A 24,528-nucleotide genomic window follows, 5' to 3' on the forward strand; every position below is an offset into this window, starting at 1 on the left:
AGTAAGGTCACTACCATGACTCGATGCTATGGGATCCTGGGATTTATAGTTTGGTGAGGCAGTACCAATAGGAGATGGCTTCAGACCTTGTAAAATTGCAACTCCCATGATGTCATAGCATTGCGCTATTAAGTGGTATCAAACTGCATTCATTCTATAGTGTAAATGTGTTGGAATTCAACCCCACATTGCCCAAGTCTCCAGTCCTCAATGGGGAACAGTTAATTAGTTTAGGAATAGGCAGAGGGAATTTCTCCTGAATGACAGTTGGAATGCATCTATTTGTTCTCTTCTCTGTGTTTCTGCTCTCATTTGGATTGGTTGTGTAGAATGGATACTTTGCAGATGTATGCCATTGCTTTTAATTTCTGCTTTTTACATCTTAGGACCCTTCCACACAGCCATATGACCTAGGATATCAAGTCAGGAAATTCCCCTTTTTCTGCTTTGAACTGGAATATATGGCAGTGTGGACTCAGATAACCCAGTTCAAAGCAGATATTGTGAGATTTCCTGCCATTAATATTCTGAGTTATATGGCCGTGTGGAAAGGCCCTTAGTATGCTGTGTGTATTGAGATCTCTCTCTGCTTTTGTGTATCAGGGAAAATGAAGTGTTTGGAGATTGTCCCCTCTCTTTTGAACCCTAGAAGAGATGGGAGTATTGAGTAGCTCCGACCCAGTTCTTTACTATTAAACACATGTACTTATTATTTTTGTAAATAAACCTTATGAAATTTTTAAAGGCAGAATTCTGCACTTTTGCTTCCTAAGCTCTAAATTCTTTACTGCCAGGCACTTCACACTCTGCTTGCTGTGAGCTGAATGCGCAACTCTAAGTATCCTGTTTGTATTTTGGATGCTCTGCTGTATGTTTGGGTAGTTTTCAAACAAAATGAACATATAGTTCAGCACTCGACAAGGACACCAAGGCTGACTCTGTGGCGTAATGTAAAATAAACCACGTGTTGTTCATGTTTGATCAGTTCTGATTTATGCCTTGCCAGGGAAAGAAAAAATGTCACGCAGGTGAATAATAAAAAACAAGTTGTTTACTCTTCATAATTCAGAACAATATATGTACAAAATGGGCAGTTGCATCAGCTCACTAAATGTCCTTTCGGAGAGATTTAAAATGGTATTTCTTTGCCCATATGAGAGACCTTCTTTTCACAAGCCACGAAGCAAATCATTCTGTCCTTCTCTGCTTCTCTCTTCATCTCTCTGCATAGCTCAGGCCTGTAAAATGCAACAGTATCCAAAAGTTCCAGGCTCAGCCATCACCCAAATTGCCTGACCAATCAGTTTCATGCATCTTATTTTGCAGCTGACTCACTCACTGATGGCTTGTGTGCTTGAACAGACTCTGGGTGTGTCTGTACTGCATTATTAATACACTTTGGGGAAAATGGAAGGAAAAAGGAAGAGGGACTGACCAAGGGCAAGATGGATGGATGGTATCCTTGAAGTGACTGGCTTGACATTGAAGGAGCTGGGGGTGGTGACGGCTGACTAAGCTCTGGTGTTGGCTGGTCCATGAGGTCACAAAGAGTCGGAAGTGACTGAATGAATAAATAACAACCACATTTAAACTGCCATCGGTCAATGCTATGGAATCATAGGATTTGTGGTTTGGTGAGGCAAACACTCTGACAAAGGCGCAAGCCCCTGTAAAACTTCAACTCCCACAATCCCACAACATTGAGCCGTGGCAAAGTGATGCCAAAACTGCAGTAATTCAGCAGTAGGTGCAACACTCAGTGATGACGGCAACATCAAGGCAGACTGCTGTGTGTCTTAATAGAAAGCAATTTACATGTTTTCTCTGTGTTGTCACTTTTCCATGGAGATTATAATAACAGTGTCTGGGCAAGAAAACAAACACCCCACTGTTCTATGTGACAAAACCAGTAAAAAAGGGACCATCCCCCGTTTAATGGTTAGCTGTGCCGCGTGGATGGCGCAAACCAAATATTTGCTAGCAGGAGCAGCAGCAAACTGGAGCAAGTGGGAGTTTTATCCTTGCAAGGAACTGAAGGTAATGTTGCAAGAAGTGCACTGGAGCATTGCTTCCCCCGCGGGGATGTTTATTCCCCCCACTTCCTAGCCTTAGGCTGTAAAGAAACCTCCCCATCTCCTTGAAGGCTTCAAATCGGTTAAGGATCAAGAAGTGGAGAGGCCTTTGCCACTGATCCAGCTCAGTCATCTCCGCTCCTCGCTTGGGTGGACTGGACTCTCCTTTGAAAGTTTCTTTTTCAGATAGAGATTCGCTGACACGTTTTCAGCCAAAGTTGACGCTGCTGGGAAGGGATGCAGAAAAAAAGGAGGCCTGGTGGTGAATAAAAGCAGCCCGAAAAGCTCTGGGTGCATCTATGCTATAGGTTTAATACAGCTTAACACCACTGCCATGGTTCAATGCTATTGCACTTTCAAAGGTCTTGGGTTTTCTCTGCCAAAGAGCGCTGGTATCTTTCCAAACTAGAACTCCCAGGATGCCATGGCTGCTCCAAACGATGTCACGTTGCATTAATGCTAGACTGCAGAATAGATGCACTAACTTTCCACAACTTGTGATCTCCAGTTTTGACTTGTCCAGAAAATTCCTGATTGCAGTGCAAAATCTCTTCCCAAACAACACTTTATAAAGCACTATTTTCTATACTGCCATATAAAATCCAAATAATCTCTTTTGAAGTGGATTATATGTCAGTGTACTCAAGATAATCCAGTTCATGTGGATGATCTGTTTTGAGAATCTGAGGCCCCTTCCACACAGCTGAAAAAAAAATCCCTTATTATTGGCTTTGAACTGGAAGATATGGCAGTGTGGACTCAGAAATTCCAGTTCAAAGCAAATATTGTGGGTTATCCTGCCTTGACATTCTGGGTTATATGGCTGTGTGGGCCCCCCTGGTGGCGCAGTGGGTTAAGCCACTGAGCTGCTGAACTTGCCGACTGAAAGGTTGGTGGTGGGAATCCAAGGAGCAGGGTGGATTCCCACTGTTAGCCCCAGCTTCTGCCAACCGAGCAGTTCAAATACATGCTAATGTGAGTAGATCAATAGGTACCGGTTCTGCGGGATGGTAACAGCACTCCACGCAGTCATGCTGGCCACAACCTTGGAGGTGTCTATGGATAACGCTGGGTCTTCGGCCTAGAAATAGAGGTGCGCACCAACCCCCAGAGTTGGACACGACAAAACTTTGGACCCTTCCACACAGCCCTATATCCTAGAATGTCAAGGTGGAAAATCCCACAATATCTGCTTTGAACTGGGTTAACTGCATCCACACTCAGATAATATGGGCCCCTTCCACACAGCTGTATAAAATGCACCTTGAACTGAATTATAATCCACTATATCTGCTTTGAACTGGGTTATCTGTATCCACACTGCCATATCTTCCATTTCAAAGCAGAAAATGTGGGGTTTTATTCAGTTGTGTGGAAGGAGCCTCAGATAACCCAGTTCAAAGCAGGTATTGTGGGATTTTCCAGCTTGATATTCTGGGATATAGGGCTGTGTGGAAGGGCCCTGAGGTCACACTGCCATATATAGAATCATAGAATCAAAGAGTTGGAAGAGACCTCATGGGCCATCCAGTCCAACACCCAGCCAAGAAGCAGGAATATTGCATTCAAATCACCCCTGACAGATGGTCATCCAGCCTCTGTTTAAAAGCTTCCAAAGAAGGAGCCTCCACCACACTCCGGGGCAGAGAGTTCCACTGCTGAACGGCTCTCACAGTCAGGAAGTTCTTCCTCATGTTCAGATGGAATCTCCTCTCCTGTAGTTTGAAGCCATTGTCCTAGTCTCCAAGGAAGCAGAAAACAAGCTTGCTCCCTCCTCCCTGTGACTTCCTCTCACTTATTTATACATGGCTATCATATATCCTCTCATCCTTCTCTTCTTCAGGCTAAACATGCCCAGCTCCTTAAACCGCTCCTCATAGGGCTTGTTCTCCAGACCCTTGATCATTTTAGTCTCCCTCCTCTGGACACATTCCAGCTTGTCAATATCTCTCTTGAATTGTAGTGCCCAGAATTGGACACAATTATTCCAGGTGTGGTCTAACCAAAGCTGAATAGAGGGGTAGCATGACTTCCCTGGATCTAGACACTATGCTTCTATTGATGCAGGCCAAAATCCCATAGCTTTTTTTTTTGCTGCCACATGACATTGTTGGCTCATGTTTAACTTGTTGTCCACTAGTTCAAAGCAGAAATTGTGGGCTATCCTGCCTTGACATTCTGGATTCTATGTATGACAGTGTAAAAGGAGCCTATGTCCCAAATTAGTAAGCATGGCTCCCTTGCTGAACCAGCCCTGAAGCTTCCCTGGGTGCATCGACTACACTGTCGAATTGCTGCAGTTTTGGCTCAATGCTAAGGACTCCTGGGAGTTGTAGTTCGAGGAGGGACGTCGGGCTAAAGATCTTGTGAAACTCCAGGATCCTATAGACTCTGTAGGATAGAGCAGTGTTTCTCAACCTTCCTATTGCCGTGACCCCTTAATACAGTCCCACATGTTGTGGTGACCCCCAACCATAACATTATATTCGTTGCTACTTCATAACTGTAATTTTTCCATTGTTATGAATCATAATGTAAATATCTGATATGCAGGATGTATTTTCATTCACTGGACCAAATTTGGCACAAATACCCAATACACCCACATTTGAATGCTGGTGGGGCTCGGGGATTGATTGTCATTTGGGAGCTGTAGTTGCACGGATTCACCTACAATCAAAGAGCATTCTGAACTCCACCAATGATGGAATTGAACCAAACTTGACACACAGAACTCCCATGACCAACAGAAAATACTGGAAGGGTTTGGTGGGCATTGACCTTGAGCTTTGGAGTTGTAGTTCACCTACATCCAGAGTGCACTGTGGACTCAATGATGGATATAGACCAAACTTGGCACAAATACTCAATATGCCCAAATATGAACATTGGTGGAGTTTGGGGAAAACAGACCTTAACATTAGGGAGTTGTTGTTGCTGGGATTTATAGTTCACCTACACTCAAAGAGCATTCTGAACTCCACCAACGATGGAATTGAACCAAACTTGACACACAGAACTCCCATGACCAACAGAAAATACTGGAAGGGTTTGGTGGGCATTGACCTTGAGCTTTGGAGTTGTAGTTCACCTACATCCAGAGTGCACTGTGGACTCAAACAATGATGGTCCATACCAAACTTGGCACAAATACTCAATATGCCCAAATGTGAACATTGGTGGAGTTTGGGGGAAACAGACCTTAACATTAGGGAGTTGTAGTTGCTGGGATTTATAGTTCACCTACAATCAAAGAGCATTCAGTACTCCACCAACGATGGAATTGAACCAAACTTGACACACAGAACCCCGATGACCAACAGAAAATACTGGAAGGGTTTGGTGGGCATTGACCGTGAGTTTTGGAGTTGTAGTTCACCTACATCCAGAGTGCACTGTGGACTCAAACAATGATGGATCTGGACCAAACTTGGCACGAATACTCAATATGCCCAAATATGAACATTGGTGGAGTTTGGGGGAAACAGACCTTAACATTAGGGAGTTGTAGTTGCTGGGATTTATAGTTCACCTACAATAACCCCACAAACAAGAGAATTGGGACAAACTTCTCACACAGAACCCCGATGACCAACAGGAAAAAAAATGTGTTTTCTGATGGTCTTTGGTGACCCCCTCTGACACTGCCTCGTGACCCTCTCAGGGGTCCCGACCCCCAGGTTGAGTAACACTGGGATAGAGCCTTGAGACCTGGAAGAAAGTGCCTCCTTTTCCCTCCCTTCCAACTCCTCCTCCTCTTCTTCCTCCTCCTCCTCCCGCCCCTTCCAATGAACGGGGACGGACCAAGCCAAGCAGAAGCAGACCGGGAGCCCTGCCGGAGGAGTCTCTGATCTCGGGAGGAGGAGGTCCAGGTCAACCTGGGGCTGGGATCCCCCCAGGAGTTGCACCAAGGCGCCCCCCAAACTGGGAAGGAGGGCAGCGAGGGAAGGGCGCAGAGCCACCCCTTGCGCTCCCTCCTCTGCCTTTTGCGCGCATTGCTTGGAGAGCGATTGCTTGGAGACTTTGCCTTCTTCCCTTCTTCCTTCCTCCCTCCCTCTCTGCGCGTGGGTCCTTTCCTTCTTTTCCAGAGGGGAGGCCAAGGAAAAACTGGTCCTCCCCACGAGTGGGAGGCAGGCGAAGCTCCTCTCTTCCTTCCTTCCTTTCTCCCTCTTTCTCCCTTTTCCAAGATGCTGTCAGCAAGAGCTCTGTAAGTGGCAAGAAGTGGGAAAGCGTCGCCTTGTTCCTTTCTCTCCCCTTTCTTTTGGAAGGCTCTTTTTTGGGGAAAGGTAGGACTATCAGGACGTGGAGTTTATATATATTTCAACAATCGTCCTCTTTTTTGGAGGCAATTCAATGGAGATGAACTTGGGGGCTTTGGGACCCGTTTGGTGTGGAATACCGATGTGATTGAGGCACAAGGCGAAGAAGCAAGCGCATTTCTTGCTGAGGAGGAGGAGGAGGAGGAGAAAGGACCCGCACCAGAGCAAGAAAGATGTCTTTGGCCACCTTGTATTTCCTATTGCCCCTAATGGGTAAGTCTCAGCACCTTCTTCTCCATCTCTCCCACGCGTGGGGCTTCTCAATATTGCCAATCTCTTCTTAGGGAAGTTTTCTCTATAGTTTTCCTTGCCTCGCGTGCTTCTGATGCAGGCTCTGGCTATGCTTGAGCTTCTAGGGATCCTGTGCAAACTTTACCTGGGAGTCAATCTGATTGAGTTGCAATCTGAGTAGTTGCTTCTGTGCATTGTCGAAGGCTTTCATGGCTAGGTTGTTGTAGGTTTTTTTTGGGCTATATGGCTATGTTAACCCAATTTTCCTAGTTTCCAACGGACCTCACAATCTCTGAGGATGCTTGCCATGGATGCAGGCGAAATGTCAGGAGAGAGTGCTTCTAGAACATAGCCATACAGCTAGAAAAACCTACAACAACCAAGTGATTCCCGTCATGAAAGCCTTCGACAATACATTGAGGAGACAATACTTCTGGAACATGGCCATATAGCCTGAAAAACCTACAATAACCCAGTTGCTTCTGTATTTTGAGGGTGTATCTACACTGGGGAAAGAATGCAGTTTGAGACCACTGTGAACTGTCATGGCTCTAAGCTGTGGAATCGTCACAGCTGTAGTTTTGCAAGGTCTTGGAGAGTGCTGGTGACTCTCCAAGTGAGCCACGGTGATGTCAAGCTGTATTGGGTTGTTGTGTGTGTTTCCGGGCTGTATGGCCATGTTCCAGAAGCATTCTCTCCTGACATTTCACCTGCATCTATGGGCCCTTCCACCGTTAATATCAAGACAGAAAACCCTGCATTATCTGAGTGTATATTCAGATAACCCAGGACCCTTCCAGACAGCCCTGTATCCCAGAATATCAAGGCAGAAAATCCCACATTATCTGAGTGTAAATTCATATAACCCAGAGCCCTTCCACCCAGCCCTATATTCCAGAATATCAAGGCGGGAAAACCCACATTATCTGAGTGTAAATTCATATAACCCAGAGCCCTTCCACCCAGCCCTATATTCCAGAATATCAAGATAGAAACCCCCACATTATCTGAGTGTAGATTCAGATAACCCAGGCCCCTTCCACGCAGCCCTATATCCCAGAATATCAAGGCAGAAAAACCCACAATATCTGCTTTCAACTGGGTTATCTGATTAGCATTTAATAGCCTAGCAGTTTCAAGGTCTGGCTTCTTACTGCCTGGGGGAATCCTAGATTCATCTTAGATAATGTGTGATTTCCTGCCTTAATATTCTGGGATATAGGGCCATGTGAAAGGACCCCCAGTTCAAAGCAGATATTGTGGGATTTTCTGCCTTGATATTCTGGGATATAGGGATTGTGTGGAAGGGATCTTAACCAGGCATCCTCAGAGATTGTGAAATCAGGAAATGTCAGGAGAGAATGCTTCTGGGACATGGCCATACAGCCCGGAAAACACAATAACACAGGGATTCCGTCCATGAAAGCCTTTGACAATACATCAAGCTGTATTAATTCCACAGTGTAGGTGTGCACCGCGAGACTGCAGAGGGATAACTGCCTTTGTAGTTGCACTGGGCGGTAGCAAGTTGGAAGGGAAACTTTACAATCATGCCTTTAGTCACTGAGGGTGCTTCCACACAGCCCTATAATCCAGAATATCAAGGCAGGAAATCCCACAATATCTAATGTATTGTCAAAGGCTTTCATGGCCAGAATCACTGGGCTGTTGTGAGTTTTCTGGGCTGTCTGGCCATGTTCCAGAAGCATTCTCTCCTGACGTTTCGCCTGCATCTATGGGAGGCATCCTCAGAGGTTGTGAGGTCTGTTGAAAACTAGGGAAATAGGGTTTATATATCTGTGGGATGTCCAGGGTGGGAGAAACAACTCTTGTCTGTTTGAGGAAGGTGTGAATGTTGTAATTGGCCATCTTGATTAGTATTTAATGGCCTATCAGTTTCAAGGTCTGGCTTCTTATTGCCTGGGGGAATCCTAGATGAATCCTAGATGCAGGCGAAACGTCAGGAGAGAATGCTTCTGGAACATGGCCACACAACTACCCACAATATCTGCTTTGAACTGGGTTATCTGAGTCCACACTGCCATATTATCCAGTTCAGAGCAGATAATTTGGGATTTTATCCAAGCTGTGTGGAAGGGGCCTAAATGAGGAATTAGATCTTTGGATTGAATGAGAATTGGATTTCCTCCCTATATTATAAGACACATACATGAAAATATACCTTCACTCTGGACTGCTTTAGCAGCAGAGGTGGTGTATGTGCGTGTAAACGAACACCCTTGTGTCTGTAAGTTAAGGAAACAAGGACTCAAGGAGAACTGTAATTGGCTTTGGCCGCTGCAGGGAAATCTTTTTGGGATGGGACAAAATCAGGGGACTTTTTCACCATTCCAGGAAATATAATGAGAAACCAGAGCACTAAGCATGCCTGTCGATTCACAGGAAGATCTGCCCTTTCCTCAGACTACCGGAGTTAAAAAAAATCACAGCAATGCCTTTGTAAAAATTGGCCAGCCCTTAACCCACTGTTGCTGTGCTAGGAAGGGGAAGCCCAGAGCATCAGGGCAAAGGGAAATAGTAAACCAAACATTCAACCTGTCAATAGTGCAATAAGGATAAACGGACTAATGGAGTTGACAATTCGGCAGGCCTTGGACTACAATCTGGATTATGTGTCTTTAATTGATGTTTTAATATTAATGGGTTGTTGCGAGTTTTCTGGGCTGCATGGCCATGTACCAGAAGCATTCTCTCCTGACGTTTTGCCTACATCTGTGGCAGGCATCCTCAGAAAGTCTGTTGGAAACTAGGGGCCATTCTATATTCCAGAATACCAAGGCAGAAAAACCCACAATATCTGCTTTGAACTGGGTTATCTGAGTCCACACTCAGATAATGTGGGATTTCCTGCCTTGATATTCTGGGATATAGGGCTGTGTGGAAGGGAAAGTGGGATTTATATATTATATATTTGTTTTTCCAAGTTTCCAACAGACCTCACAACCTCTGAGGATGCCTGCCATAGATGCAGATGAAATGTCAGGAGAGAATGCTACTGGAACATGGCTACACAGCTCGGAAAACTCACAACAACCCAGTGATTCTGGCCATGAAAGCCTTCGTCAATATATTAATAATATTTAAGTCAATATTAATAATTAATATTTAATTGTATTTGTTTATTATTATATTTATTGGTCTTGGCATCAAATTGCTGCCGCCCTGAGTCTCCTTTTAGGGTGAGAAGGGCAGGATACAAATATATGAAATCAATCAATCAATCTTTCATATGACTTAAGGCTGTGGTATTGAAGGGTTCGGTTATCTGGGACTCCGTTTTCACTGCAGTGGGGTCTTTTTTCCTTCTCAAAAGGTCCCATTGGTGGGAATTCCTAAAGAAAATATAAGAAGGGGAAGACAGGTGCAGAATTATCCTCTGAAACAGCGAAGCTGGAGAAACTCAGTTTATTGGGGGGAGGGGGACAAAATCTGGCTGTATTATTCACCATAGTTTTTAATATGAGAGGCATGGGAGAGTTGTCCTCTCTTTTAAGAAGCTCAGTTTTCTAGGGACTCCATGATAGGAAGAGAGAAGGTGAATGGGGCAACAGTACAGCCTTCTTGCCTTTTGCTTTCCCATGTGCAACTGTCTGTGTTTTTTCTCAAGTCCTGTTAGGTTTGACCTTGCCATTCAGAGGCACTTAATGCTTTCTTTCTGGGGATGGGGGTGTTCCCTTTGAATGCAGAGGTCCTCCTGTCTGGGGAAGTGAGCGGTCTGCTTGGCGGAGGGGACCGCCTGGACTGTGTGAGAGCCAGTGACCAGTGTCTCAGGGAGCAGAGCTGCAGCGCAAAATTCAGGACACTGAGGCAGTGCGTGGCCGGCAAAGAGAGCAACTTCAGCCGGGCGACAGGCCTGGAGGCGAAGGACGAGTGCAAAAGCGCCACGGAGGCTCTGAAGCAGAAATCTCTTTACAATTGCCGCTGCAAGAGAGGCATGAAGAAGGAGAAGAACTGCCTGCGTATTTACTGGAGCATGTACCAAAGCTTGCAGGGTACGTCATCGAGCCCCTTTCGGAGGGGAGTTTCAAGCTCCCTCCCTGCACACATGAATTAGCATGGGATTTCCGCTGCCCCTCGGTTTTCACCATAATTCGCATTGTGTTCTGCAGTTGCAAAACTAAGGACCTTTCCTGCCACCCAGACAGAGCAGCTGTTGCTATTGCTGCCGCTGCCACAGTTGTCTATTGTTGGGGAAATGCAGAATAAAAGATTGCCTCCAGGGGGACTCAGCTGACCTCTGCAAACCGAAGTCAAAAGGTTTGAGTGTTAGCAAGTGCAAGACAAATTGGTTAGGGTCTTTCCCTTTCGCTGCCTGCCCCTTCCTCATACACGCTTATTAATGGGATCTAACTTCACAAGATCACAAGGGGTCACTCCTTACCCACATGTATAAATATGTGAGAGGAAGTCACAGGGATGAGGGAGCAAGCTTGTTTTCTGCTTCCCTGGAGACTAGGACACGGAGCAATGGCTTCAAACTACAAGAAAGGAGATTCCATCTGAACATTAGGAAGAACTTCCTGACTGTGAGAGCCGTTCAGCAGTGGAACTCTCTGCCCTGGAGTGTGGTGGAGGCTCCTTTGGAGGCTTTTAAACAGAGGCTGGATGGCCATCTGTCAGGGGTGCTTTGAATGCAATATTCCTGCTTCTTTGCAGGGGGATGGACTGGATGGCCCATGAGGTCTCTTCCAACTCTATGATTCTATGTCAAACTTGACTGGGAAAGTTATAAGTGTTCTTTCCACTTGTGTATGTTTGTGTGTTTGCCACCATATCTCCACAGGACTAGAGTCTTAGGGGAATAATAATAATAACAACAACAACAACTGGGTGCAGTGCCTAAAGACCTTGGCCTGCACTTAAACACAATCGGCACTGACAAAATTACCATCTGCCAGCTGCAGAAGGCCACCTTACTGGGATCTGCACGCATCATTCGCCGATACATCACACAGTCCTAGAGACTTGGGAAGTGTGATCCAATACAACAGCCAGCTGTAGACTCATCTTGTTGTGTTTCCAATAATAATAGTAATAATAATAGAATCATAGAGTTGGGCCATCCAGTCCAACCCCCTGCCAAGAAGCAGGAATATTGCATTCAAAGCACCCCTGACAGATGGCCACCCAGCCTCTGTTTAAAAGCTTCCAAAGAAGGACCCTACACCACACTCCAGGGCAGAGAGTTCCACTGCTGAATGGCTCTCACTGTCAGGAAGTTCTTCCTCATGTTCAGATGGAATATCCTTTCTTGTAGTTTGAAGCCATTGTTCCGTGCCCTAGTCTCCAGGGAAGCAGAAAACAAGCTTGCTCCCTCCTCCCTGTGACTTCCTCTCACATATTTATACATGGCTATCATGTCTCCTCTCAGCCTTCTCTTCTTCAGACTAAACATGCCCAGTTCCTTAAGCCACTCCTCATAGGACTTGTTCTCCAGACCCTTGATCATTTTAGTCTCCCTCCTCTGGACACATTCAAGCTTGTCAACATCTCTTTTCAATTGTGGTGCCCAGAATTGGACACAATATTCCAGGTGTGGTCCAACCAAGGCGGAATAGAGGAGTAGCATTACTTCCCTAGATCTAGATAAGAATAATAATATTTATTCATACTCTGCCACCATCTCCCCAATGGGGACTTGGGGCGGCTAACATGAGGCTAAGCCCCCCACAAACAATACAACACAATAAAATACACAATGCAAACAAAAAATGTACAGCAGAAAATAATTACAGTAGCAAAACAAAACAATAAAGCAAATTAACACAATATGAAAGTCAAACTGGAAGGGCAGGCCAAATGGACAAGATAAAATTATAATATGATAAAACCCCTGGGTGAGGTAGGAATAGAACATGTGTAAACGAGGGGAGCCCAAGAAGGATATACAGTGGGGTAAGGCTTTCAGTTTAGGGCTGGGGAAAACGCATCATAGGGGCAACACTATAGATGGGGGAAATAGAAGTGGAATAAATGGTCACTCTCCAAAGGCACATTGGAAAAGCCAGTTTTTCAAGTTTTTCTTGAAGTCTGCTAAGGAGGGGGCTTGACTAATCTCACCAGGTATTGAGTTCCAAAGATGGGGAGCCACAGCAGAGAAGGCTTTCGTTCTGCTTCCTGCAATATTAATGGACCAGATGAGAAAGGCTCAATATGAGCAGAGAATTTGATAAAATGGCCATTGATTCTTCCTGCAGCAGGACAATTGAAAAGAGTAGAGGTTTCTGACTCTTGCTTGGTTTGGGAATTTCAGGCTCAGTTCTGTCGTCCTCGCAAGCTTGATATATCTTACAATAATATCCACTCTGGGGCTTCCACACCTGTGGTGTTTAATTGAAATCAATACTTTAGTCAATGACAACACTGAATAGTCTAATGACTTGGATTTACTGGCTGTAGCTTTCGCACTAAATTATACTTATTATTGGATAGTCCCCTACCATATATTACATTCTCTCCACTTCTAAAATAGAGTACTTTACTTTTTATAGTCCCTGGTAAATGCGTGTTAGACTCAGTTTTCATTGGTCACCCCTGGTACAAGTCCTGAATTATTATAATTAAAGAACAAGTATAACAGTATAACAGAATTATTTCCTAGACTTTCCCTGCCAACTTTCCTTCCCTACATATTTCTTGAAGGCAGAATTATAACTTCTATTGCGTTTCATGCTGGGAGAGAAGAATGAGATACTTCTGTCCCAAATGCTCTCCACAACTACTAATTTGGGATACTACTGATTATAAAACCATAGCTGACACCTGTCACTCATTATTTATTGTTCAGGTGACCAACATTATTGATAGGGCTGATCACCTGACATTTGCCAATCTCCCACAACAACAACATCACATCTGGCTGGAGGAGTGGTTCTCAACCTGTGGGTCCCCAGGTGTTTTGGCCTACAACTCCCAGAAATCCCAGCCAGTTTGCCAGCTGTTAGGATTTCTGGGACTTGAAGGTCAAAACATCTGGGGACCCACAGGTTGAGAACCACTGAGTTAGGAGATGGATTTGCTGAAGCTATGTTGGAATACCAGCTGGAATGCAAAATAGTCAAGATCATGAAGACTTGGGAGGGAGGTTGTGTCCGAGTTGGGGGAAAAGTTGTTGGTTGAATGGACATATTTGTTGTGGGTTCTAGATTGTGGAGGTTCTAGGTCAGTGGTTCTCAACCTGGGGTCCCCAGATGTTTTTGGCCTACAACTCCCAGAAATCCCAACCAGTTTACCATCTGTTAGGATTTCTGGGAGTTGAAGGCCAAAAACATCTGGGAACCCCAGGTTGAGAACCACTGTTCTAGGTATATTAAGGCTTTGGGAGTTAATGAAGCATGAAAGAAAAAAATCAAACTTTCTGTTGTCTTTAGGAAATGATTTACTTGAAGAGTCACCTTATGAACCAGTTAACAGCAGGTTATCAGACATATTCAGGCTAGCACCAATTGTATCAGGTGAGTAGATTTATAATTCTTCTACTGAACTTGTGAATCCCTTTCAAATAGTTTATGAAGATGTGGAACTTCTGTTCAAATAAGTTAGCGTGACTGATTCTGCGTTTCAAAAGTGGGAAAAAAGAGGTTGATACCATTTGATCCTAAATGACAGTGGATTATGTTGTTACTCATGAGGCACAGCCATAAAGAAGCTTAATTGTGTGTTTAAGATTGCTGTTCAGTGCTGCAACCAGTGTTGAATGTACTTACTCAAAAGTAAGCTCCGCTGAACATAATGGAGCTTGTTTCTGAGAATGCAGAGGAGTTCCCTGACTTGTCGTGAAGTCAGCTTTGTCCATTGTACACTCTTGAATCCAAAAGCTGAGTAAGACTGTATACATGCTTGTTCATCATTCAGTGACTACAACATCAAATGATATTTGTGGAACAGGCATCATGGACCACCAAATGCCACAGATAGAGCATCAATATTTGATGACATCACCTCAAAGGCAATGCTTTTTCATAAACTAATCTGTGACTCATCAGGCACTAAGCTGTGATGTGTATGCAGATAAACCCTGTGTCATTGGCATTTATGGGAAATAATAACTTCTCTTTTGTTCTGCATAAAGAGCTATTGTTAGAGAGCATGTTGAGTAGGAATGGAGTATATTGTAGTTCTGAACTGAAAAATATATTTCCTATAGTATTCCATTAAAAAAATAACTTTGTGCAAAGGGACAAAGGGAAAAGTATACCTGTAGGTGGCGATCTGATTCTCTTCCTTAAAATTTACTATGTGAAAGCACCTGGAAGGCATATAAAATGATTCTGTACCATTTTTTTCCATGGGAAGGGGCTTTGGCTGCCGTTTGCATACTAAATGAAGAACTTCCTCCTCTGTGCAATGCTTCAAGTGTCTAGTTAGAAGTAAATCCCATTGAGTTCATTGGTGCTCTCAGATCATAGTGTTAATTTCATGTTATGTTACTATCTTCACATTTCTACACTTCCACTTATATTGTTATTTGGAGCAAACCCTGTGGCTCTTCCTACTAAAATGCACCGTATATGCTTCAAAATTTAAATCGCATTTCTTGTGGATCAGAAATATTTACTCTTGTCTATTTTTAAGTGTCACTAGGCTCTAAAGAAGTGGTTCTCAATCTTGCTAATGCTGCGACCCCTTAATACAGTTCCTCATGTTGTGGTGAACCCCCAACCATAACATTATTTTTGTTGCTACTTCATGTCTGTAATTTTGCTACTTCTATGAATTGTAATGTAAATATCTATTATGCAGGATGTATTTTCATTCATTGGACCAAATTTGGCACCTTGAAGAGGCAGGCCCCTGATACGCCCAAATTTGAATACTCTTGGGGTTGGGTGGGATTGATTTTGTCATTTGGGAGTTGTAGTTGCTGAGTATTATAGTTCACCTACAATCAAAAAGCATTCTGAATTCCACCAACAATGGAATTGAACCAACTTGGCACACATAACTCACACGAGCAAGAGAAAATACTGGAAGGGTTTGGTGAATATTGACTTTGAGTTTTAGAGTTGTAGTTTATCTACATACAGAGAGCACTATGAACTCAAACAGCGATTGATCTTGACCAAACTTCGCACAAATGTTAAATATTCCCAAATGTGAACACTGGTAGAGTTTGGAGGAAAATAGACATTGACATTTGGGAGTTGTAGTTGCTGGGTATTATAGTTCACCTACAATCAAAGAACATTCTAAACTCCACCAACGATGAAATTGAACCAAACTTGGCACACAGAACTTTCACAATCAACAGACAATACTGGAAGGGTTTGGTGGGCATTGATCTTGAGTTTTTGGAGTTGTAGTTCACCTGCATCCAGAGAGCACTTTGGACTCAAACAATGATGGATCTGGACCAAACTTGGCACGAATACTCAGTAGGTCCAAATGTGAACACTGGTGGAGTTTGGGGGAAAATATACCTTGACATTTGGGTGTTGTAGATGCTTGGAGTGACTGGACTGACCTTGAAAGAGCTGGGGGTGGTGACTGTTGACAGGGAGCTCTGGCATGGGCTGGTCCATGAGGTCACGAAGAGTCGGAGATGACTGAATGAATGAACAATAACAAGATGCTTGGATGTATAGTTCACCTACAATGAAAGAGCATTGGGTCAAATTTCCCACACAGAACCCCCATAACCAACAGAAAATACTGGAGGGATTTGGGAGGAATTGATAATGATTTATGGGAGAGCATGCCTGCTCTACTCTGCTTGCTTGGAGTCTCAGAAACAGCCCTCACCTTGGCTGAGCTGGCCAATCGCAGCAGCCGGAGGGCTTTTGGTGGGGGGTTCACTGTCTATTTCCAAAAAGGAAGAGAAGGATAGGTGGAGAGATCTTCAGCCTTCTCTGCCAAAGGGGTTCCTAAGACCATCAGAAATATGTGTTTTTTGATGGTCTTTGGCGACCCCTCTCAAACCCCCCTTGCAACCCCCCCCCCAGGGTTCCCGACCCCCAGGTTGAGAAACACTGCTTTAAAGAGACTCAGATTAATTTCAACTCAGGAGTTTACTGTGTTGAAGCTATCACATTTCTGTTGCAAAACAGTTCCCTAATATATCAGCAACAATTCACATTATCCTGCTTGCCTTTCCTGCTGTATTCTGTGGTAAAGACAGCAAGCTTCTCTGACTAGACTGTGGATGGAAAAAGGCCTGAAACACAACACAGCAACAAAGTGCCAGGATAAATGGTCTAGAGAGGAAATGGATTCTTGACGCTTTTCCAAATAAGTAATATATGACAAAATCATCCAAATGTGCCAATGCAAACTTAGCAGAAATCAGCTCTTAATGTTCCTTTAAATGTTTTTCAGATCAATTTTATTTGTTCTTTAGAACTCATTTCAGCATAAGCGCCTTTTCTGAGTCAGTTCTTGATTTATCTCTTTTTTCCGGAACTTAGAAAAGTTACTTTTTGGACTGCAACTCTCAGAACCCTTCAGCCAGCAGAGCTAGTGACAGGGGGCTGTTACTAAGAGTTGTAATCCAGAGTAGATACTGTTTTTCTGAGTTCTGTTTTCATTACATACTTCTGACAAGATAAGATGATTTTTGGTTTATGGTCTTAGATTTTATAATGAACCATGTCACTGATGATAAATATGAGATATTATCTTATGGAGCTTGATTTCTTCTATATATTTCCACATTGTATTTCAGTGAAGGTACAGAAGGTTAATATGGAGGAAAGTACACAGACATTGCAGTGAATTAGGTTATTTATTTATTGTGTCAGAAGCAAATTGAGAATACAGTTATAATGTATAGAAAAACCAGAAATAACGTTAAAAACTTGGCATTATACTAGATTTCCTTTGACCAGAAGCTGGCCACGTTGAGTGTCACTATAAGAAGGTCCTCCATTGTGCACGTGGCAGGGCTCAAGCTGCATTGTAGTAAGAATGGATTAGGTGATATTTGCACATTCAGAACTAGCCGTCCCCTGCCATGTGTTGCTGTGGCCCACATGGGGGTTTTGTGTGGGAGGTTTGGCCCAATTCTATCATTGGTGGGATTCAGAATGTTCTGTGATTGTAGGTGAACTATAAATCCCAGCAACTGCAACTCCTGAATGTCAAGATTCTATTTTCCCCAAACTCTACCAATGTTCACATTCGGGCATATTGAGTATTTGTGTAGAGTTTGGTCTAGATCCATCATTGTTTGAGTCCACAGTGATGTAGGTGAGCTATAACTCCAAAACCAAAGGCACTGCCCAGCAAACCCTTCCAGTATTTTCTGTTGGTCATGGGAGAAGTGTGTGCCAAGTTTGGTTCAATTCCATCGTTGGTGGGGTTCAGAATGCTCTTTGATTGTAAATCCCAACAACTACAACTCCCAAATGACAAAATGATTTTTTTTAGTGAAGGACATACGTTGGGTTGTTAGGTGTGTTGGTCCAAATTTGGTGTCAATTCGTCCAGTGGTTTTTGAGTTCTGTTAATCCCACAAACAAACATTACATTTTTATTTATATAGATTATCATTGCATGCTAGAAGTGTTGGGAAGCATTTGATTCCTGTAGCATGGTAGTAAATACTGATGCAATCATCATACTGTGGTGGATATGTTCCAAGACCTTTTTTGGATATCTGAATCTATGTTTAATAGTGAATCCTATAATTTCACTACACTTGGGCTTCGAAACATATCATAGAATTGCTGTGAAAGACCTGGGGTTGCACACACTTTTGGAGGGGGGATGTTTTTTAGAGTGTGAATGTCAAATCCATATATAAAGGGGTCATATGGCACCTCTTCATACTTAATTTATTCTACAGCTGTACTATGCCTGGATAACTGGGCTACTAGAATGGATACTATACTTCTAGATATTGTGTTCTAGTGCTGAGATTAGCTAACTCACTAAAAGCAAATGTTATATTTGCTCTTCTACCAAACATAATCATGTTTACATTTGGTATTATGCATACTTAAGATGATGTTTTGTGTCGGTGGGACCGCATATGATAATTTAGGTCAGATGTTTGACCTTGCAAAAGATTGTGGTGTATGTGTTTTCTGTATAGGTTTTTCTTACTGTGCTCAAACAAGGGCTTCTAATATTTTGGATTAGATGCAGTTTAGGAAATTTTCATCCCTGGGAATGACTGTGGAATGAACAGTGGGCTGCTGAAAATGAATTACTCACTCCTCTTTTGCATATTTTTCTTCCAAAATGTATGATTAAGTTCTCATACTCACATGTTGGCTTTTCTCCTACAGTTCTCATACTCATATGTGTGAGTAAAAAATATAGTAAATGTGTGGCTTTTGTAGGTGCTGTCATACAGATTGAGAAAACAGAGCAGAATCATAACAGTTACTGCCTTTACAATGTTTTATTGTTTTACACAGGAACTGGAGAGTCTGGTATGTAGGAATGGGTTATTTCGGGTCATACAGACATCCTTCAGTTTGGTGTAAAGGGAACATTTGTGTTTACTTCCATAGAAGCTTTAATAGGATAGTAGGCCAGCACACCAGTGGTAATAGGTATATATATGTAGCTGTGGAGCCTTGTCTTAGCCCCCTTCCACACAGCTGTATAAAATCCACATTGAACTGGATTATATGGCAGTGTGGACTCAGATAACCCAGTCCTAAGCAGATATTGTGGATTATCAACCTTGATATTCTGGGTAATATGGCTGTGTGGAAGGGCCCCTAGATAGGTTGTTGGTGGCTCATACATGCAGAGAGCAACAGGTTAATATCTCAGCATTTCCAGGCAGAACTGGGGAAAGCCTTATTTGTGATACCTTGAAGTCTGTTGCCAGCCTGTATAGACCAGGAATGGGCAATTCTACATGAGTCAGGGATAAATTCCCCCTCTGACTCTCCATCCCGTAACATATTCCCCCAACACTACTCCAAAAATCCTTCTCTGTTGACAGCCGAAAAAGTAATGACATCCAATTTGGGCAGGATATAGCAGGAGAAGGAAGTATTGAAACTAGCTTTGGGTGTGTTTTTGTTGTCAACACACAGTTTTGTCAAAATTTGAATAAACATCACAACATTTGTTTAAAGGAGGTGTGAGTGAGCTGAAGGACACATCGAGGTATGGTGGAAAGGTAGTCTGATTTGTTCAATTTGTTCTAAGTGCTAATTCGTAGTGTCAATGGGCAATTTTGGATTGGGTAACTTTGGGTTCCCTTTTTGTTGCTGTTTCCATTGCCCTCCTTGAATATAGCATTGGTGGATGTGAATGCCTGGACCATTCTGATTGATTTGTTTTGTTGTCTTTTGCTAGCAGCAATCTTTTTGAAAATTTCCCCAGTGAAACAGGTAACACGTATTCACAGAAACAATGCCAAAAAGAAACTTTCAGCAAGTCTTTCATATAGGTATGGGCATGCTGGATTTTTAGATCATCTCAAACTCAAAACTGTCTGTGAACTCTGGTGAACCCTTTATTCAGTTTTGCATGATACCAATTTCAACATGCATACCTGATGTTGTACACCTGTCCTATTGCTTTATCAGAGGTTGTGCCTGTCAAAACCACTGTTGGCATTAATTGTCTGCCACAGGGCTGATTGGTTCCTTGGTGGCAAAGTGGGTTAAACCACTGAGCTGCTGAACTTGCAGACCAAAAGGTCTGCGGTTTGAATCTGGGGAGCAGGTTGAGCTCTAGCTGTTAGCCCCAGCTTCTGCCAACCTAGCAGTTCAAAAACATGCAAATGTGAGTAGATCAATAGGAACTACATCTGCCGGATGGTAACGGTGCTCAATTTAGTTATACTGGCCACATGACCTAGGAGGTGTCTATGGACAATGCTGGCTCTTCGGCTTAGAAATGGAGTTGAGTACCACCCCACAGAGTTGGACACAACTAGACTTAATGTCAATGGGAAACCTTTATCTACACCTTACAAGGTTCATTATAATTTAGCCTAATCATAAGAATACCAGCTAGTAAATAGGCATGAACTGTTGATTTTCGATGGTTTGTCTGGTTTATCTCTGTTTTAATCTGGAGAAAGATTTTTCCATTCACTATGGCAAGGAGACCCTCATGCGATTTTCGTGCTTCTTGACAGAGGGCTGGACTAGATGGCCCACAAGGTCTCTTCCATCTCTGTGACTCCATGATTTTATGTTGATCAGCAGTAGCTTATGATGCATCATGAAAATTGTCTTTTGCAAGGGCAGATATATTTCTGGATAAAAGGTAAGGGCAGTCTTTAATTAGAAAAGGGCACATCTACCCTGATCACTTAGCATACAAATGAGCTTTGTGACAGCCAAACAAAACATGGAGTTGATCTAAGAAAACACAGGCTCTACCTGCTTAACGCAGCCTTGAGCCATTTTAATCAAATATGTGGGTTATAATAATAATAGTAACTTTATTTTTATACCCCGCCACCATCTCCCCGAAGGGACTCGGGGCGACTTACATGTGGGACATATATCTATAAAATCAGAGCAATCCGAAAAACAAATAAAAAAAAACACATTAAAATAGGAGCATCATAAAATACAACAACCAAAATAAAAAGGCACTAAACATGACAAAATAGAACAGAATGTAATTGGAGCTCCTATCAGACCATATTTAACATAAACCAATAACCAGATTTCCAAGATTGACATAGCCAAGCTATATAAGGGCTGGGCAAGGGTAGTGGAAATAGCAAACCATAGGGCTGGAGCAGTGGATGAAGTGCAAAACAGAGTACTTCTAATGGCCTAGGGCAGTGGTTCTCATCCTTTCTAATGTTGCGACCCCTTAATACAATTCCTCATGTTGTGGTGACCCCTAATCATAATATTATTTTTGTTGCTACTTCACAACTACAATTTTGCTACTGTTATGAATCATAATATAAATATCCGATATGCAGGATGTATTTTCATTCACTGGACCAAATTTGGCACAAATACATGATATGTCCCAATTTGAATACTGGTGGGGTTGGCAGGGGATTGATGTTGTCATTTGGGAGTAGTAGTCGCTGAGATTTATAGTTTATCTACAATCAAAGAGCATTATGAACTCCAAAAATGGAATTGAACCACTCTTGCCACACAGAACTCCCTTGACCAACAGAAAATACTGGAAGGGTTTGGTGGGCATTGACCTTGACTTTTGGAGTTGTAGTTCACCTACATCCAGAGAGCACTATGGACTCACACAATGATGGATCTGGATCAAACTTGCCATGAATTTTCAACATGCCCAATGTAAATTAACACTGGTGGAGTTTGGGGAAAATAGACCTTGGCATTTGAGAGTTTTAGTTGCTGGGATTTATAGTTCACCTACAATAAAAGATCATTCTGTTCCCCACCAATGATAGAATTGGGCCAAACTTCCCACATGGAACCCTTATGACCAACAGAAAAGTACTACGTTTTTGGATGGTCTTCGGCGATCCCTCTGAAACCCCTCGTGACCCCCCCAGGGGTCCCGACCCCCAGGTTGAGAACCACTGGCCTAGGGAATAGGCGTATATGACTAGGGACTAATTGTTCTCAAAAGCTAGCTGGAACATCCAGGTTTTCAACTCCCTACAAAAGGCAGACAGACTGGGAGCTTGCCTAATCTCCCTGGCCAGGGTGTTACAAAGATGAGGGGCCAACCCCCGAGAAGTCCCTCTCCCTTGTCCTCCACCTACCATGCTTGTGATAGTGGTGGAATCGAGAGGAGCGCCTCTCCAGCAGGTCTTAGAGCCCGAGAGATCAACGAGGGAGATCAAAGATAGCTTTGATTCCCCCCCCCCCCCCCCCAAGAATCTGAAGCAAACCAAATTTGTCACAGTGGCCAGCATGGGTTGTGCCAGCTGCTCGTTGCCTGGAATTATGCTGGTTGGAACAATGAAGCAATTTGAGAAGGAAGGGAAGAGAGGAGGGGCCAATTCCTCCTTTCCCCCCTTCTCTCCTTTGTCACTTCAGCATTATGGCCAACATCATTCCAGGCAATGAGCAACCAGCACAATCCATGTCACATCCACTGGCCACCGTGACAAGGGAGAAGGGAGAGGATAGTAAAGAAGGCCATCTGGTGGTGTTGAACCAGGTTTGGAGTCTCTGGACAGTCAGGACTTCCTCCAGCCTCTGCAGTGACTGGGGAAGCGACAATCTAAACCAGTGGTTCTTAATCTGTGGGTCCCCAGATGTTTTGGCCTTCAACTCCCTGAAAACCTAACAACTGGTAAACTGACAGGGAATTCTGGGTGTAGTAGACCACAACACGTGGGGACCAACAGGTTGAGGACCACTTATCTCAACTATCCGGAGGCTAATCTGGCATTCACAGTGCTGGAACTACCTTGGGATAAGTGGTTCATGTAGATCCGCTCAGAGTGAGGTAGCTGCCTCAAACAACATATATTGGTTATCATGAATTGATAGGAAAATGCTAGTTCTTAAAGTTGTGGGGATTCTTTATTACTATCAGGGACAAGGAGAAATACTTGTGAGAGTCAAAATAGGTTGACTGGCTTTAGACAGTATGTACCTTGACTTGGGTGACCAAGAGATGACTGTAGTTGTTTTGTATCAGGCACCAGCATTTCCTTGGCCTGCGGACTATCATGTGGTTCTAGTGGTGATGTGAATTTTGTGAAACACAGGAATAAGGGTGGGTGATAGATTCAGCCTCCATCTGAACACAAAGATATACAGTAATACTCCTGTTTCTGCAAGAAATATGTTCTGCAGAAACTATCAGTTCTGCAGAAACTCCAGAACTGACAATATATTATTAAATTAGCTTCCTTTGGTTCCAGCAAACTATAGAGTTGTGTTGCAGGATCCTCTGGGGAAAGCATACCATAGAAGTGTCAGGAGCAAGGTCTAGCAGATTCTTGGCGATGCCATTTTTTTTGCTAGGTACAGGTAAGTGAAACTGTGGATATGGGTTCTGCAGTTACAGCTGTCTTACTGTGTGCATCAATTTTTATATTGTTTCCGTGAATAAACCATAGTTGTGATTGAACACTGGTATTGTGTGATGACAATTGGTGGCAGCTTGGATTGCAGGAGCCTGAAATGGAGATGAGCATACATTTTGCATTGTCAATCATTTATCTTGGTGATTATAATGTCACTGAATTGGCACACAAAGTACAGCTTTTAATAGTAGCATGATTGTGGCATTATATGCCCTTCTAAAAATAAAAACAATCCAGAGATACAGAACATAAGATTTTTTTTATTGAAGCATAAAACATTCCATACTCTTTTCACTAGTAAAACAGAGAAAATTTATATATTTGATTTGCATTGTGAATGGGTGACAAGTAAACCAGCAACAGCACTGTTCAATTGGGGAACGAAGATCATAATCCAAGTTAATGTTTTGGAAAGCAACAGATAATTAAAAGGTTTGGGGATTTGCAAATAGATTAGATATTGAGGTGGTTAGTAATTCGATGTATACATTTACTATCCAAATAACATCTTGGTGCTTTATATAGTAGCTTTATTCATTATGCTAGGCAAGTGGGGCAGAACCCTCCAGCTAAGGGGCTATAGCTCAGTGGAAAGGCCTTAGGTTCAATCCATGGCATTTCTAAGTTGTGTGTCTTCGGGTTTATGATGACCCCAAACTAGTGTGTTCAGGTTTGTCATTGCCTGGTTTTAAGGCTGAGAGAGTGACTTGCTCGAGGTCACCCAGTGAGTTTTCATGACTGAGTGAGGATTTGAACTCTCATCTCCTAGAGCAGTGGTTCTCAATCTTTGGTCCTCCAAGTGTTTTGGACTTCAGTTCCCACAATCCCAGACAGCTGGCAAGATGGCTGGGATTTCTGGGAGTTGAAGTCCAAAACACCTGAAGCACGAATGGTTGACAACCACTGTCCTAGAACATTGTGTGGGTCCCAAATGGGTTCTCCTTAGTTCAATTTTGGGGCAGCAATTTTTTTTTTGCAT

At 43.2% G+C, this 24,528-nt stretch overlaps 1 protein-coding gene across 2 annotated transcripts in view; it reads left to right on the forward strand.

Annotated features, from left to right (window-relative positions):
• Positions 1 to 5,841: 5,841 nt before the first annotated feature.
• GFRA1 (GDNF family receptor alpha 1) overlaps positions 5,842 to 24,528 on the forward strand; it is a 272,424-nt gene continuing 253,737 nt past the window's right edge. For both annotated transcript variants that reach the window (XM_060768491.2, XM_060768492.2), the window contains exons 1-3: positions 5,842 to 6,604; positions 10,330 to 10,635; positions 14,014 to 14,097. In XM_060768491.2, the coding sequence (XP_060624474.2) occupies positions 6,565 to 6,604; positions 10,330 to 10,635; positions 14,014 to 14,097 (430 nt within the window). In that variant the 5' untranslated portion in view covers positions 5,842 to 6,564. The remainder of the gene's footprint in view (positions 6,605 to 10,329; positions 10,636 to 14,013; positions 14,098 to 24,528) is intronic.

Source organism: Anolis sagrei, chromosome 3, assembly GCF_037176765.1.
Source record: "Anolis sagrei isolate rAnoSag1 chromosome 3, rAnoSag1.mat, whole genome shotgun sequence".
In the NCBI taxonomy this organism is placed as follows: Eukaryota; Metazoa; Chordata; class Lepidosauria; order Squamata; family Dactyloidae; genus Anolis; species Anolis sagrei.